Source organism: Chelon labrosus (genome assembly GCF_963514085.1).
Source record: "Chelon labrosus genome assembly, chromosome: 18".
Lineage (NCBI taxonomy): Eukaryota > Metazoa > Chordata > Actinopteri > Mugiliformes > Mugilidae > Chelon > Chelon labrosus.
In genome coordinates, this window is record NC_140351.1 from 3,088,289 (window position 1) to 3,104,815 (window position 16,527).

The following is a 16,527-nucleotide window of genomic DNA, read 5'->3' on the forward strand; positions in this document are numbered from 1 at the left end:
GTACGTAACCTTGCGAGCCATTTATACTTGTGCGCTCTGGCTCACCACCCAAATGCTAGTTGGCACTGTGTCTTTTTTGCCAGTAGGGTTAATTTGTGTTTCTACTTCCTGCTTCACTTTCGAGTGAAGTTGAGTCCTACAAATGTTTGTATCTCCAAACCTCCTCAGTTAACCTTTCCTCGATGTGTTCCATCGTTATTGATCCAAAATGATCAATTTAAAAATTGCGGAGATGGAGAAGCAGGTGAAAATACTAAAGCAGAAACGTGCTACTACCAAGAGGACCGTTGACGCAGAAGCCTAAACCCCCCATAACTACTTCTTTCTGGTTTGAGGCTGTCTGTCATCCAGTTACTGTAGAGGAAGCGCCAATGAAGTGTGTTTTTTATCTTTATGACGATCAGAGTTTTAGTTTTAGTTTTTATGTTTTATGGTAGAAGCTGCTAAGGCTTAGGTTAGGGGTTAGAAATCAAATTGTATTCATCACGGTTAGGGTAAAGGTGTAGGTAATTCCTTTATCAATGAATGAACTGTACCAGGTGCAGTCACATAGCTTTAAAGGGTTCAAATCTGAATGAAGATGTTTGAAGGTTGGTGTAGGTCAAGTACACGCTGGCATTGACTGATCTTGACCGCCTGTTTTTGCATGGGGATCATTGGGATGTAATCCTCCACATACAACACATAACATGTGTAAGCAAGTATGTTTGTATAGCAGCTTCTGACTGAACATGTTACGAACAACAGAGATGGAAACAGAAACCTGTAGCCAACTTAATGAAAAAAGTTGATTTAATCAAGTGCACTGGATTTATACAAACACAGGACAGTCATGCGGCTCTGACGTCCCTTTTTATTCGTCCCTTCTTTTACTCTTTCCTTGGAAAACATTCATTTGTATGCAATTCTTCTGGCTGACGTTGCTCCACTTATCAGTAGCTTAATCAGTGTTTGACTGCTGAAAGATGGGAATCATCTAAACCAAGCTAAACAAGAAAATCATGCAAATCCCTGGCTCATTATGTAGAAGCAGTTTAACTTGACACATATTTTGCTTTGCAAGAAACTAGATGTTACATGTCAAGACTAGTGTATATACAGAAAAGGAGTCGCATGTTTTTTTCTGAAGGGAAATGTCTCTTATGTCATAATGGCATAAACCACAGGAGCCTGTTTCTTTAGAACATTTTTGAACTTTGACAGGTCTTCAGTGCTGATTGTCTTTTACTCGATCAAAATCCCAAATCAAAATGCAATAGAGTGCAAATGTTCCTGGACGTTAGTTCACATTAATCAAAAGAGCAGCCCAAGAAATAGTCTTACCACGCATTAAGTTGTAGCTTCTTCAGTTCTGAACTTCTGAACTGAAGAAGCTACTTGGATGAGTGGTGAAACATCCTCAAGAAACTTAACAAGTCCAGTTGCCTTTCTTTAGAGGCTTTGGATATACCATGACCTGGATGACTGAGAGCCTTCATAGACATGTTCCTTCAGACTCACTCCAATATTTGGTTTGCTTCCCCTCCCTAAAGGCCATTCTGTGTGCTTTTTGTGGACAAGTTGGTTCTGCTGACTTGACTGATAGAAATGTGCCTCCTTAGGCTTGGGAAACGTTTCACCAGCATCTGCAGAAAGTAGTTCTGAAATTTTTTCCCAACAAATGTGTAAAAGATGGGGCTTACGCAAAAGTAAATGTAGGCAATGTTACGAGTGACGTGAAGCGCATAAATAAGTTTTTTTTGTTCTTCACAGTTATGGGTGTTTTCTTGCATCAGCAATACCACGTTGAAAGGTGTCCAGCACATGAAAAACAACAATACAATGACGAATATCAGCCTGACTGTCTTGAACTTGGTGGCTATTTTGGATGAAATGACAGTGATTGCAATCCTACCATAGCAGTAGATAATAACAAACAGAGGGAAGATCAAGAAAAGTAAAAGCTGAAGGTAAAATCCAGATGCTCTCAGCAGCTCCACATTAATATGAGGGTCGACAGCATAATCACCACAGAGGGTTTTGTTTTCAAAATGATCAGTAATAGTGTTGTGGATAATCCACGGTCCGATGCATGCCAAACCACTGACCAGCCAGACCACAGCGCAGGAGATCACAGCATAGCGTCTGCTCCTCACATGTGACACACTCAAGGAGTACACAACGGCAAGGTGTCGGTCAAAGGTCAGAAGACTTAGAAAGAGGACGGAGCTGTAGAAGCCCAGGTAGTAGACGCCGAAGACGATCTTGCACATAACTCTGCCGAAGATCCAGTAGGAGAGCTGCATGTAGACTCCCATGAAGGGAAGGCTGCTCATGAAGATCAGGGAGGACAACACCAGGTTCAGCAGCAAGATGTTGGTCACAGTCGTCAGCCTCTCAAACCTGTGAGGTGGACAATTAAAAAAACCTGTTATTAGAGATAAAAATCATTAACGACATAACACCCACAGGGATCAGCGATCGGGTATAACATTATGACGAGCTTCCGAATATGTGTAGGTCTCCCTTGTGTTGGCTCCTCAGAGAATAGTCATGGGCCTTCTGAGGCTGTGGTGTCTGGCAACAGAATGTTGTTAGTAGGGGGGCCTTTGAGGGGAGGGGCCTCTGTGGATCATCCCACAGATGCCTGATCAGTTTGGGATCTAGTGAATTTGGAGGTCAGGTTAACACTTTGCTTCAGTTTCCCAGCAAACGCTCTTGAGAACCACAAGTAAAAAGGAAAATTGGTGAAGATAATAATAATAATAATAATAATAATTGAAAATTACAAAATAAAAGCGACAATAATAAATTTTAAAAAATAAAAGCGACAATAATACATTTTAAAAAATAAAAGCGACAATAATAAATTTAGATAAATTAAAAACATGATAATAAATTTTTAAAAAATTCAAAGAATAAAGTAACAAAAACATCTAGTCAAATAAAATGCTATAAGCAAAAATGTATAAAATTTGAACAAATATACAAGAAATAGACAAAAGTAAATGTATATTATATACATAGGATTAGGACATTGATGAGGTGCAATAATGTGCATTAACATTAATAACATGAAGTTATCTGTTGCAGAAAGGGGAGTTGTTGTACAGCTGGACAGAGTTTGGTATGAACAACGTCCTGCAGCGTCGTTGGGAGTATAGCTGGATCATTCTGTTGAAGAATGAGCTCCACTGTCCCTCTATGGTCCAGTGTAGTGGGTGTGACCGATTGTTTCATGATGTAAAGCAGTTGGTCCAGTGTCCTCCTCCTACTCATCATATGTGGTGCTGTCCCCACCAACTTGCTAATACCTTTAGGATGGTGCAGGTGACCCTGAACTATCCCTCAGCTATGCTGCTATAGGCCGAGGCTGCTGAGGGACATCCCATGATGCGCCTAGCACCTCACCTCTGTCTTCTTCTCTCTTGCTGTCCATGCATGCAGCTGTGTGTGTCTGACCTGCAGAGGTCCTGGTCTCATTAACCTGCCTAGAGCTAATGGCTTATACTTATCAATAGCTGCTGGAGACCACAATCCTCCATCGGCCGATCCCTCTTGTATGCATACTAACTCATCTGTGATATATCTGCTATTGTCATTGACAGGTTTATGTCCCTGTACTCTTGTTTATGAGCACTCTGTACACCCACTAAACATTTCTACAATTAATATTTTGAAAGCCAGCTCAATGAACCATGCCTCAGCTGTATCTTCTGCTCTTGTTTGTATCGTGTTAATATGCTGCTTATAACCCTTTAATCAGTTGTATGTAAGACTGATGTATTTATCATCTAGTTCCTCCTGCTGCTCTCTCCTCCTCCTCTCTTATCTCTTCTCTTTTTCTGTCTCTACCCAGCTGGCCAGCCTCAACCAGATGTGTCCCCTCATATGAGCTGGGTTCTGCTCACGGTTTATTTCTGTTAAGAGGGAGTTTTTCTTGCCACCATTGCTCTGTGGGTGTCGGGCTATGGGCTCCGTGAAGCGTCTGGGGACAACTGGAATTGTTACTGACGCAAAATAATATTCAACTGAATTGGATTATTAAATTCAATTCATAATACTTTAACTGTCCCTCAATTGGCAGTTTAAGGGGAATATAGTACATACAGTTTGTTTACATATTAAAAATAAAGAACTCTGAACCGCGTGGTAGCATTGAAAGGCTTTAAGCACACAAGGCCAGTGGCAGATGCCAGTCTATCAGCATCCAATCTATGAATCTATGAGTTGTCAGTTCATACTAGACTTGTAGTCAAGACCGCCTAAACCGAGACCAAGACACTACCAAGACCAGAGAGTATCAAGACCAAGACAAGACCAAGACCAAGACCGACCAAGTCAAGACCAAGACTAGTTCAGCTCGAGACCGAGACCAAGACCAAACAAACAAAACTATTTTTGTGCCATTTTGCATGAGTTGTAGAACCTAAGCACCATACTGGGTTCAGCTGCTTAGTATAAATATGAGATTGTATTATTTCAACTACAGGGACAATAATACAGATGTAACCTTTACCCTAAAATGTCTTGTGTGTGAACTCACTATAAATGTTTTCATCAATTGGCTAAAAATCAAATATGTGTAGCAACTGCATGATATATGCAATTGCTATTTCTACACTATTTGAGGATTGACTTTTGAGTGCTGTTAAGGACTGACATGACTATAGTCCGAAAGTCATCTAACAAAATAACATTCCTCCAACACCACCCTGCACCTCAAAAAAAGTCTAATGAATTGGAAATATGTTACTGATTTAAATTGTACTTAATTTGTAGATGAAACATTCATTCTAAATATTAAAGATACACAATTATCAACTTGAAATTATTATTATAGCAGCCAAATTACACTGTATAATATCAGCATCACTGAAATGGCATAGGACTAATGTTTAATCAATCACAACGATATGCAAATATTATTCAGAGGCCAATGATGCCATATATTTATTCAAACAAGGCCATTATAAGCACAATACTGTAATTAAATACACAGACACACACGCAGGTGCACCAAACTCTTTATGGTCTGTAAAACCAAACCTGACGACTGACGAATTAACCGACATTTTGCGTGAGAGGACGAGCGGCCTTCTGTGTCACAAAATGCATGTGATTGGTACTTGAAGGGGGCGTATAATGATAATAATAAAAAATTTAAAAAAAACGAGACCTCTCGGCCAGTCCGAGACATTCCGAGACCGAGACAAGACCGAGACCAAAGACTGTCGAGGCCGTGACAAGACCAAGACCATGAAAAAGTGGTCTCGAGACCGGTCTCGAGACCATGACCGGTCTCGAGAACTACAAGTCTAGTTCATACACAAGTAAACTGACTATTTCTTCTATCATGGCGGTCTTATCATCTGTCTTATCACCAGACTTATCACCAGTCTTATCTGTAACAAGACCAAACTTTGAAGGCATTACAGAGCCAATTTTACAACACTGTGCACATTTCTGTGCATGTCTCGCAGGAAATGACTTATAAAATGTCATTAGCAACCTCACTGTTGACTGTTTCCTCTCCACAGCCCTATTGCAGCAGCAATGGTACATGACTACGATAACCCTTTGAATCGGAACACAGTCACTCATGGATGATGGGAAAGGGAAGATTGAGTTTGGCTGCACAGTCATCACAAACACCAGCAGCTCTTGTTGCTCAAGAAGCGTTACCACAAGTAACCACGGGTGTTGCCAAACCAGCCAAGAACGATAAAGCATCATTAAGGGTGGAAGGCTTGCAATTTACACTTAATGAATGAATGCGTGTGTTCTCAGATGCTGAAATGTTCAAAAGCTGCACTGCATTTGTGCAGTAGGTGTTTTAAATAAGCAGCAGGGAGATTTTTTTGTTGTTGTTGGCTCCACTCACCGATGGATGATGACCAGGACCAACCCGTTTCCGCAGACACTGAAGACAAACATAAAGTAGTAAATGATGGATAGCTGAGCTCCAAAATAGTTTTGATCTCCGTAGTCACATATCTCAGGTGGTGTGCCGGTGTAGTCGGTGTAGTCGTAGTCGTATTCGTATGCAGTTGGTGTCGTTTCCATCTTCACTAAATCTGTCACAAACACAAAATGTTGGCCTTCAAACATAACATTCACAATATGACACAGTTCCACTACAGGATGCAGAGTTATTCATTCATTCTTGCTGCTTTTTGTAAAATATTTTTAGGTATATAAGGGAATTAACAAGCAAGGAAAAAAAGTCCATAACTTAAAACGCCAAAGAGCCTCGGAAACAAAAGCAGAGGTTTGCTGGAGTGAGCTGACTTACCGTCTAACCACCAGAGGAGCTTCTGCTTATTGTATGTCTCTGAAGGACAGAGCGTGTCTGACTCAAAGGGAGTGCAAGTCACTCCACAATAAGTCAGCAAACTAGAGGAAGTACAACACAAGTGACTGAGTGCATGGTGTGGGTGGGTGTGAACAAGAAGGAAGGATCGACTCAAAGCCCAACAGCAGCAACACACCCCCTCAACACAGCTCCTAGCGAGCCTCTACAGTTCAGGTTCTGTTGTTGTCTGTTTGACATATTGATATGACTGTGACAAGTGGAGCAAAACACAAACGGAGAGATCAAATGTGTTCGATAACAACAAGACTTAGAAGTGACGAGATGGTACAGAGATAGAGAAAAAGATGGAGGTCACAGTTGGATCGGTCCATGGGTAACGTGCGTTTGCACTACTAACAAACCTCTTCGGGGAGTGATTGCAATCATGCTGAGACCACCCTCTCCAACGGGGCTCAGCTCGGTTAATTTGATCCAAGATGAACCTGGATTGGCACATCAACTTAAGTGTGAAAGCACCCTATAAGAATAAGAATAAGAAAAACCTTTATTTGTCCCGCAATGGGGAAATTGCAGTTTACAGCTTGCAGAAAGGACAGAATAAAAAATAACAAGAGCAAAAAGAGTAGCTTATAAAAGATAAATAATGAAATAGAATAGGATAAAAATATTGCATGGATTGAATTGTGAAATATTACATAGACTGGTGTCAAACTGCTGTTTTGCAGTTTTTACACCTTGTGGTGTAGTACTATTGCACGTAAATCAAGAGTGTTTGTTGTGGAGGCTAACAGCAGCAGGAAGGAAAGACCTTCTGTATCAGCGTAAATGCATATATACAATATACTATATATAGATATAAATGAATGACGGTATAAAATGTGGACATAAATATTTTATGTAAAATAACCAAAAATACAACTTAATGTTTTCTTGACCTGTGTTGTGTGAGTATAATGTTAAGGGTGGACAGTTTGGACAGTTGTGTGCCTCCTACTAGTACTGATATAGCATCTGTGGGGCGTCTTTGTGAGGTTGTGGCCACTTATGTGCGACGGTTTGTGATTCATACTAAATGATAATCGCTTACTTTCTATTATTCACCGGCTCCCTATGAGAGTAAATCCTCACCCCCACACACACACACCACCGCACCCGCATTCCACACACTGCAGCTGCTTAGTAAGTGTCAGGAAATAGACATGCAGTCAATAACAGTTAGTTAGTTTGTGAAAGGGAAGGGAGGTGAATGACGTGGACTGAGTTATTGTCACGTAAAACACAGCTGTTACACCACCACTTCCTTAGTGGTTTCTATTTTGCATTTAGCAGAAAAAGGTTGTGAGTACATATGCAAATCTTGTATATTTTTTTGCTATTATTATTATTATTATTATTATTATTATTATTATTATGAGCCAATGTGACCAAGCATCTTCCATTGTGGATCAATAAAGTGTTAATTGCATTGAGCAGCAGCAGGGTATACTGCATGTAGTTTCTGCTTACTAGTTGTCTCAGAAATGTCTTGCACTTGCACTTCCGACATACTTCTGCAACACAAGCAGTTCAAACAAACCTTCCGAAGACTATTTTGACACCTGTGGAGTATTTCTCCAGGTGTTGACCTCGTTACAAATCCCCTCCAATGCTTTAAATGACGCCGTGGTGACTCAGTGCAACGGTGTTTGTCACTGCAGGAGCTGAGTCTGCTGTTTTGGTTGTTGAGTCTACTGTTGTGGTTGTTGCTGGTGGTGTAAGATTAGGGAAGGATCATGGTCTGTCTCCGTGCAGTAAAAACCCTACAGACACTTGAGAAACTGCTGTTGGGATTCATAATGTGAATTTGGTTAAATTTAGACAATTAATAATTATGATTAATAATTATGAATTGTTAAAACAAATTAAATTATTATCAAAATTAATAATACGGGGCAACACCCTGTTAACAGGGGACCTTAACCAAATATATTTCAGTCTCAAATCATCAATGTTGAAGTTGTGAATCGGAGCACAGACTCTCTCAACCAGCTTGACACAATATAAACACACAATAATCACCACGAGTAGCTTAACCTTAAATACAATAAAGTTCATTACAATAATGTCAATCAATAATTAACAGCACCGAATCAACTTAATGTATTCTACAAACTACTCTAAATTCCTCATAACACTTCAGCGGCATACGGAGATGCAGGTATGTGTGTGCGTGTGTGTGTGTGTGTGTGTGTGTGTGTGTAAATAAGGACGGGAAAAGGGGGAAGAGCGTGATGATGTAAGAGAAGGAGGAGGAGAAAGGGAGAGGCAAGATGTCTGACTTTGCCCACAAGTGGGTTTACGTCACTAACGATCCTTGCCCCGGAAAATGGCGGACAATTCAGAATGGTATGGCTGATGGTGTTCTGATCAGCCGGCAACTCAAAAAGGGGAAGCTTGTAAACCTGAGAACACCATCCCAACTGTGAAGTATGGGGGTGGTAGCATCATGTTGTGGGGCTGTCTTGCCGTAGGAGGAACTGGTGCACTTCATAAGATGGATGGCATCATGAGGAAAGAAATTTATGTGGAAATATTGAAGCAACATCTCAAGACATCAGCCAGGAAGTTAAAGCTTGGATGCAAATGGGTCCCTAAGCATACTGCCAAAGTAGTTACGAAGTGGCTTAAGGACAACAAAATCAATGTTTTGGAGTGGCCATCACGAATCTCAATCCCAAAGAAAATTTGTGGGCAGATCTGAAAAGGCGTGTGCGAGCAAGTCGGCCTACAACCCTGACTCAGTTACACAAGTTCTGTCAGAAGGAATGGACCAGAATTCCAGCAGACTATTGCGAGAAGCTTGTGGAAGGATACCCAAACTGTTTGACCCAAGTCACACAGTTTAAAGGCAATTCTACCAAATACTAAGGAAATGTATGTAAACTTATGACTTTGAAGAAAGTAATAAAAAATTCTCTAAGAAACTCTCTCTCTTATTATTATGGCATTTAGCAAATAGAAATAATTTTGGTCATCCTAACTGACCTAAAACAGGAGAAGTTTAGTCTGATTAAAGTTCAGACAGTGAGGAAAAAAGGTTTGTGTCTTTTAACACAGTGGATGTAAACTTCTGGTTTCAACTGTATATCCGATTTGACATCATGGCCCAGAAATGGAACTCTGCGGGAGTTCTGAGGGCTCTCAGCCTTCCTGCTTCACTTTCAACAATGGCGACTCCTACAAAGTCGAGTCCTACAAATGTTTGTATCTCCAAACCTCCTCAGTTAACCTTTCCTCGATGTGTTCCATCGTTATTGATCCAAAATGATCAATTTAAAAATTGCAGAGATGGAGAAGCAGGTGGAAATACTAAAGCAGAAACGTACTACTACCAAGAGGACCATTGACGCAGAAGCCTAAACTGCCTATTACTATTACTTTCTGGTTTGAGGCCGTCTGTCATCCAGTTACTGGAAGGGAGCACCAATGAAGTCTGTTTTTTCTCTTTATGACGACCAGAGTTTTAGGCCTTGTGAATGAGGACACTTTGGACATTTTGGTTTATTCTTACTACTTTGTTTAAGGATCTTATGTTTATGGTAGAAGCTGCTAAGGCTTAGGTTAGGGGTTAGAAATCAAATTGTATTCATTACGGTTAGGGTAAAGGTGTAGGTAATTCCTTTATCAATGAATGAACTGTACCAGGTGCAGTCACACAGCTTTAAAGGGTTCAAATCTGAATGAAGGCGAGTTGTTTAAAGATTGGTGTATGTCAGTGTCACAGGGCAGAAAAGTGTTTTTTTAGCATGATTGAATTGTTTTACTTGGTTTTATATTTTATTGACTTTTTACTTCTGCATGCTTTTACTTGTGTTGTGTTTTTAACTTTTATTTGTTATGTTTTTAATGCATGCGTGTGTTTTAATTAACGACTGCCTGTGAACGCACCACTTGAATAAGCAGCTACACCTGGGAGGTTCCGCCCTTTCCCTGAACCAATCGGCAGCGGCAGAGAGTGGCGGAGGGATATTACGAGAGCGGCACGAACTGGAAGAGAGAGCCGATATGGGAGGAAGATGCCAGCCAGAGGCACGGACTTGGCACCGATCATAACATCATGTTCCTACATGTTATTAACATGTAGGAAAAGAGGAACCAAGATGGACGGACGGACTAGGAGTCATCATGTGAGAGGGACGTCGGGCGGCACGAGCGGATGAGAACGATGAGGAGGCCGAGAACTTGCCAAGGCAGCGGGTGTCCCAGCAGCGGGTGTGCCGGCCGCATAGAAGAGACCACGGAGCGTTACGATAGGAAGTCCTCGCAGTGGCAGAGCATAGCGCTCTGCCTGGCGGGTAAATGTCTCCCTATGGGCCGTTAGTAACGCTCTGGTGTGTGGTTGTGCGGCGGCACAGTAATTCGTGCGTTGTGTGTACACCCGTACTGGCCTTGTGCTTTATTTTGCAAGTGACTTCAAGCAAGCCCACTGCAAGGGGCAGAAGAGGCGCCTGCGCCACCTGGAGCAGTGGCAGGCCTCCTTCACCTCCCCTCTGAACCGCCTCAAACCCAGTCTGGCGACCATGACAGACTTTTTTCTTTTAGTAGTGGACCGTTTTTAACGTTTGTTTGTATATTTAACTTTTGGTTTTAAAACATTTTAAGGTTTTAACGCTCTTGGGTTTTTTATTGTCTGTTCAATAAAACCCATGTTTTTAGTACACCTGCATCGATTGGTTTTCCGCCTCTCTTTCCTCTGCTCGCTGTGAGCGTGCTTTCCCCCGATATTTCACTAGTAACCTGTGCTGATTTCCCTTTTTATTGATAATAACTTTTTCATTCATCATTTAATTTCCAATGTCACATCTCCCCCTCCCCCCTCGTTACACAAGTACACGCTGGCGTTGACTGATCTTGACCGCCTCTGTTTTTGCATGGGGATCATTGTAATTTGCCTGGCGGATAAATATTTTAATCCTCCACATACAACACATAACATGTGTAAGCAAGTGTGTTTGTATAGCAGCTTCTGAACATGTTAAGAACATCCAGAACAGAGATGGAAACAGAAACCTGGAGCCAAGTGAATGGAAAAAAGTTGATTTAATCAAGTGCACTGGATTTACACAAACACAGGACAGTCCTTCAGAAGGGAAATGTCATAATGGCATAAACCACAGGAGCCTGTTTCTTTAGAACATTTTAGAACTTTGACAGGTCCAATGTTGCTGATTGGCTTTTACTAGATTTTTATCAAAATCCCAAATCAAAATGCAATGGAGTGCAAATGTTCCTGGACGTTAGTTCACATTAATCAAAAGAGCAGCCCAAGAAATGGTCTTACCACGCATTAAGTTGTAGCTTCTTCAGTTCTGAACTTCTGAACTGAAGAAGCTACTTGGATGATTGGTGAAACATCTTCAAGAAACTTAACAAGTCCAGTTGCCTTTCTTTAGAGGCTTTGCATATACCATGACCTGGATGACTGAGAGCCTTCATAGACATGTTCCTTCAGACTCACTCCAATATATGGTTTGCTTCCCATCCTTAAAGGCCATTTGGTGTGCTTCTTGTGGACAAGTTGGTTCTGCTGACTTGACTGATGGAAATGTGCCTCCTTAGGCTTGGGAAACGTTTCACCAGCATCTGTAAGAAGTAGTTCTGAAATTTTTTCCCAACAAATGTGTAAAAGATGGGGCTTACGCAAAAGTAAATGTAGGCAATGTTACGAGTGACGTGAAGCGCATACATATGTCTCTTTTGTTCCTCACAGTTATGGTTGTTTTTTTGCATCAGCAATACCACGTTGAAAGGTGTCCAGCACATGAAAAATAACAATACAATGACGAATATCAGCCTGACTGTCTTGAACTTGGTGGCTATTTTGGATGAAATGACAGTGATTGCAATCCTACCATAGCAGTAGATAATAACAAACAGAGGGAAGATCAAGAAAAGTAAAAGCTGAAGGTAAAATCCAGATGCTCTCAGCAGCCCCTCAATATGAGGGTCGTCAACATAATCACCACAGAGGGTTTTGTTTTCAAAATTATCAGTATAAGTCTTGTGGATAATCCACGGTCCGATGCATGCCAAACCACTGACCAGCCAGACAACAGCGCAGGAGATCACAGCATAGCGTCTGCTCCTCACATGTGACGCACTCAAGGAGTACACAACGGCAAGGTGTCGGTCAAAGGTCAGAAGAGTTAGAAAGAGGACGGAGCTGTAGAAGCCCAGGTAGTAGACGCCGAAGACAATCTTGCACATAACTCTGCCGAAGATCCAGTAGGAGAGCTGCATGTAGACTCCCATGAAGGGAAGGCTGCTCATGAAGATCAGGGAGGACAACACCAGGTTCAGCAGCAAGATGTTGGTCACAGTCGTCAGCCTCTCAAACCTGCGAGGTGGACAATTAAAAATCTGTTATTAGAGATAAAAGTTATTAATCCATCACACCTACAGGGATCAGCGATCAGGCATAACATTATGACCACCTTCCCAATATTGTGTAGGTCTCCCTTGTGTTGGCTCCTCAGAGAATGGACATGGGCCTTCTGAGGGTGTCCTGTGGTGTCTGATCAACAGAACATTGTTGGTGGTGTGGGGGGGGACTTGATCAGTTTTGGAACTAGTGGATTTGGAGGCCAGGTCAACACCATGTGCTGTTCTTCATGTTTTTTTTTAGTTGTCCCTAAATCGTTTTTGTGTGTGTGCCTGTGTCAGGATGCATCCTGCTGGGGATGGCTGCTGCCATCAAGGAGTGTCATTGCTATGGGGTGGGGGTGCCTGGTCTGGTCTAGGTGGGTGCTACATGTCTAAGTAACATCCACACCAATGAATGCCAGGTCTAAAGGTTTCCCAGCAGAACATTGAACTGTCACAAAATGGTCAATGTTTTTCACTTCTCTTGTCAATGGTCTTAATGTTGTGGCTGATAGGTGTATGTAACAATAACACCCCAAAGACGCTAAAGGGCATCGCGCAGTAATTGTGAAAAGGAACGTAACTGCACATAATTAATTCTGCAAATTTCAGATCTGAAATTGAAATCAGGAAGCAGAAACAGGAATCAACCTCCATCAACCTCCATTTTTGGTTTGAAACTAAACTTTTATTTCTTTATTTCTTTATTTTTAAATGAGTAATAATGTGGCCCTGCTTGGGGACTTTACTGTCTGAGCTTTGAATGGTCCTATAGACATTGTTTCTTTCCTTTCCTGGAGCTCCCTGCACTCTGCCAGCATACACCTGACATAGTATCCCTTCAGCTCTCTATGACATACTGTATTATAAACACTCCTTTCAGTCGAAGGCCCGGGGAGAGTTGCTGAGTTCCTCTCTAACATTGTCATTTGTGTTTCCATGAGCACTGAGAATATTTTCAGATTGCTTGCTCACAAAGGTAGAGCTGGAGAAAGGACATTTGGTCGACAGTGACAGAGTAGAGGCATCTCTTATGGAGCTGAGAGAGGAGGCGCTGCCTATTGAAAAGCTACTGGATTCCACTCTCTGTGGAAACAAGAATAAGAAGCTTCCACAATAGTATAACTCCAGTATTTTTTTTATTTTTTTTTTTTTTCTGGCAACCCCATGACACCTCTAGTCAACTCCACCTCTGCCCAAATGCTCCAGAACTGAAGGCTGTAATAGAGCTGCTCCAGGGTTTTTTCTGAATTTTTGTTTAGAGCGTATACAGTACTGTACTATAGTGGTAAAAGTACTTTTCTATCTCGGACCGAGCACCTTCTCTCTTGTTATCCATGCACCTGTCTGTGTTTCTAAGTTGCAGAGCTGCATTCTACTTAGACTTTATTCATTCACAAGGGAAATTGTTTGGTCACAGTAGCTTCAATTGAAATAAAACAAAAATGGAAAAAAACATAGTCAAATAAAATGCTTTAAGCAAAAATGTGCAAAATTTGAACAAATGCACAAGAAATGGAGAGAGAAGTAAATGTATATTATAAACATAGGATTAGGACATTGGTAAGGTGCAATAATGTGCATTAACATTAATAACATGGAGTTATCTGTTGCAGAAAGGGGAGTTGAGTTTGGTATGAACGACATCCTGTCGTGAAGCTGGATCAGTCTGTTGGAAAATGAGCTCCACTGTCCCTCTATAGTCTGGTGTAGTGGGTGTGACCGTTTGTCCCATGCAGTTTGTCCAGTGTCTTGCTAATACCTTTAGGTCGGTGCAGGTGACCCTGAACTATCCCTCAGCTATGCTGCTATCGGCCTAGGCTGCTGAGGGACATCCCATGATGCACCGAGCACCTCACCTCTGTCTTTTTCTCTCTTGCTGTCCATGCATGCAGCTGTGTGTGTCTGACCTGCAGAGGTCCTGGTCTCATTAACCTGCCTAGAGATAATGGCTTATAGTTATCAATAGCTGCTGGAGAGCACAATCCTCCATCGGCTGATCCCTCTTATATTCACATTAACTCATCTGTGATATATCTGCTATTGTCGCTGACAGTTTTATGTCCCTGTACTCTTGTTTATGAGCACTCTGTACACCCACTAAACATTTCTGCAATTAATATTTTGAAAGCCAGCTCAATGAACCATGCCTCAGCTGTATCTTCTGCTCTTGTTTGTATCGTGTTAATATGCTGCTTGTAACCCTTTAGTCAGTTGTATGTATGACTGATGTATTTGTCATCTAGTTCCTCCTGCTGCTCTCTCCATCTCCTCTCTTCTCTCTTCTCTTTTTCTGTCTCTACCCAGCTGGCCAGCCTCAACCAGATGTGTCCCCTCATATGAGCTGGGCTCTGCTCACGGTTTATTTCTGTTAAGAGGGAGTTTTTCTTGCCACCATTTTTCTGTGGGTGTCAGGCTACGGGCTCCGTGAAGCGTCTGGGGACAACTGGAATTGTTACTGACGCAAAATAATATTCAGCTGAATTGTATTATTACTGAATTGTAACTGTCCCTCAATTGGCAGTTTAAGGGGAATATACACACTGTTTGTTTACATATTAAAAATAAAGAACTTTGAACAGCGTGGTAGCATTGAAAGGCTTTAAGCACACAAAACCAAACTTTGAAGGCATTACAGAGCCAATGTTACAACACTGTTCACATTTCTTCAGGTTTGGATATGTTTAAATCTAGAAATCTGCCATGCCAGCAACAGTTACTAAAGTTACAGTCCTGACTAAAACATTTTTGACTAATTGCCGTCTAGTCGTTAATCAAGCAAGTTTCTGACGGGTAACACCCACAGATGTTCCTTTTTAAACCTCAACTCCCCAACAGTCCTTTAGAACTGAAGACTTGGATGAAACGTCTTCGAGAAACTCTGCAAGTCCAGTTGCCTTTCTTTTTGGATACTGCTGGATTTACTTTGCCATAACGTGCATGTCTCGCAAGAAATGACGTATAAAATGTCATTAGCAACCTCACTGTTGACCGTTTCCTCTCCCACAACCCTAATGCAGCAGCAATGGTACACGACTACGATAATCCTTCTAATCGGAACACAGTCACTAATGGATGATTGAAAAGGGAAGATTGAGTTTGGCTGCACAGTCATCACAAACACCAGAAGCTCTTGTTGCTCAAGGAGCGTTACCACAAGTAACCACGGGTGTTACCAAATCAACCAAGAATGATAAAGCATCATTAAGGCTTGCAATTTACACTTAATGAATGAATGCGTGTGTTCTCAGATGTTGAATTGTTCAAACACTGCATTGCATAGGTGTTTTAAATAAGCAGCAGGGAGATGTTTTTTGTTGTTGGCTCCACTCACCGATGGATGATGACCAGGACCAACCCGTTTCCGCAGACACTGAAGACAAACATAAAGTAGTAAATGACGGATAGCTGAGCTCCAAAATAGTTTTGATCTCTGTAGTCACATATCCCGGGTGGTGTGCCGGTGTAGTCGGTGTCATCAGTGTAGTCGGTGAATTCGTATAGAGGTGTTTTCATTTCCATCTTCACTAAATCTGTAACAAACACAAAATGTTGGCCTTCAAACATAACATTCACAATATGACACAGTTCCACTACAGGATGCAGAATTATTCATTCATTCTGCCTGCTTTTTGTAAAATATTTAAGGTATATAAGGGAATTAACAAGCTAGGAAAAAAAAGTCCAGAACTTAAAACGCCAAGGAGCCTCGGAAATAAAAGCAGAGGTTTGTTGGAGTGAGCTGACTTACCGTCTAACCACCAGAGGAGCTTCTGCTTATTGTATGTCTCTGAAGGACAGAGCGTGTCTGACTCAAAGGGAATGCAAGT

At 41.5% G+C, this 16,527-nt stretch overlaps 2 protein-coding genes across 2 annotated transcripts; both read right to left on the reverse strand.

Annotated features, from left to right (window-relative positions):
- Positions 1-373: 373 nt before the first annotated feature.
- Positions 374-7,038, reverse strand: LOC311503157 (C-C chemokine receptor type 1-like). The gene is made up of 2 exons (XM_084565708.1): positions 5,864-7,038; positions 374-2,382 (listed from the first exon to the last, which is right to left on the reverse strand). The coding sequence occupies exons 1-2, from the start codon at positions 6,088-6,090 to the stop codon at positions 1,527-1,529; spliced, it is 1,083 nt and encodes a 360-aa protein (XP_084421834.1). The 5' UTR covers positions 6,091-7,038; the 3' UTR covers positions 374-1,526.
- Positions 7,039-11,548: 4,510 nt separating this feature from the next.
- On the reverse strand, positions 11,549-16,293 carry LOC311503332 (C-C chemokine receptor type 1-like). Its single transcript, XM_084565988.1, has 2 exons — positions 16,032-16,293; positions 11,549-12,671 (listed from the first exon to the last, which is right to left on the reverse strand). Exons 1-2 carry the CDS (start codon positions 16,262-16,264, stop codon positions 11,819-11,821), a joined length of 1,086 nt encoding a protein of 361 aa, XP_084422114.1. The 5' UTR covers positions 16,265-16,293; the 3' UTR covers positions 11,549-11,818.
- Positions 16,294-16,527: the final 234 nt, after the last annotated feature.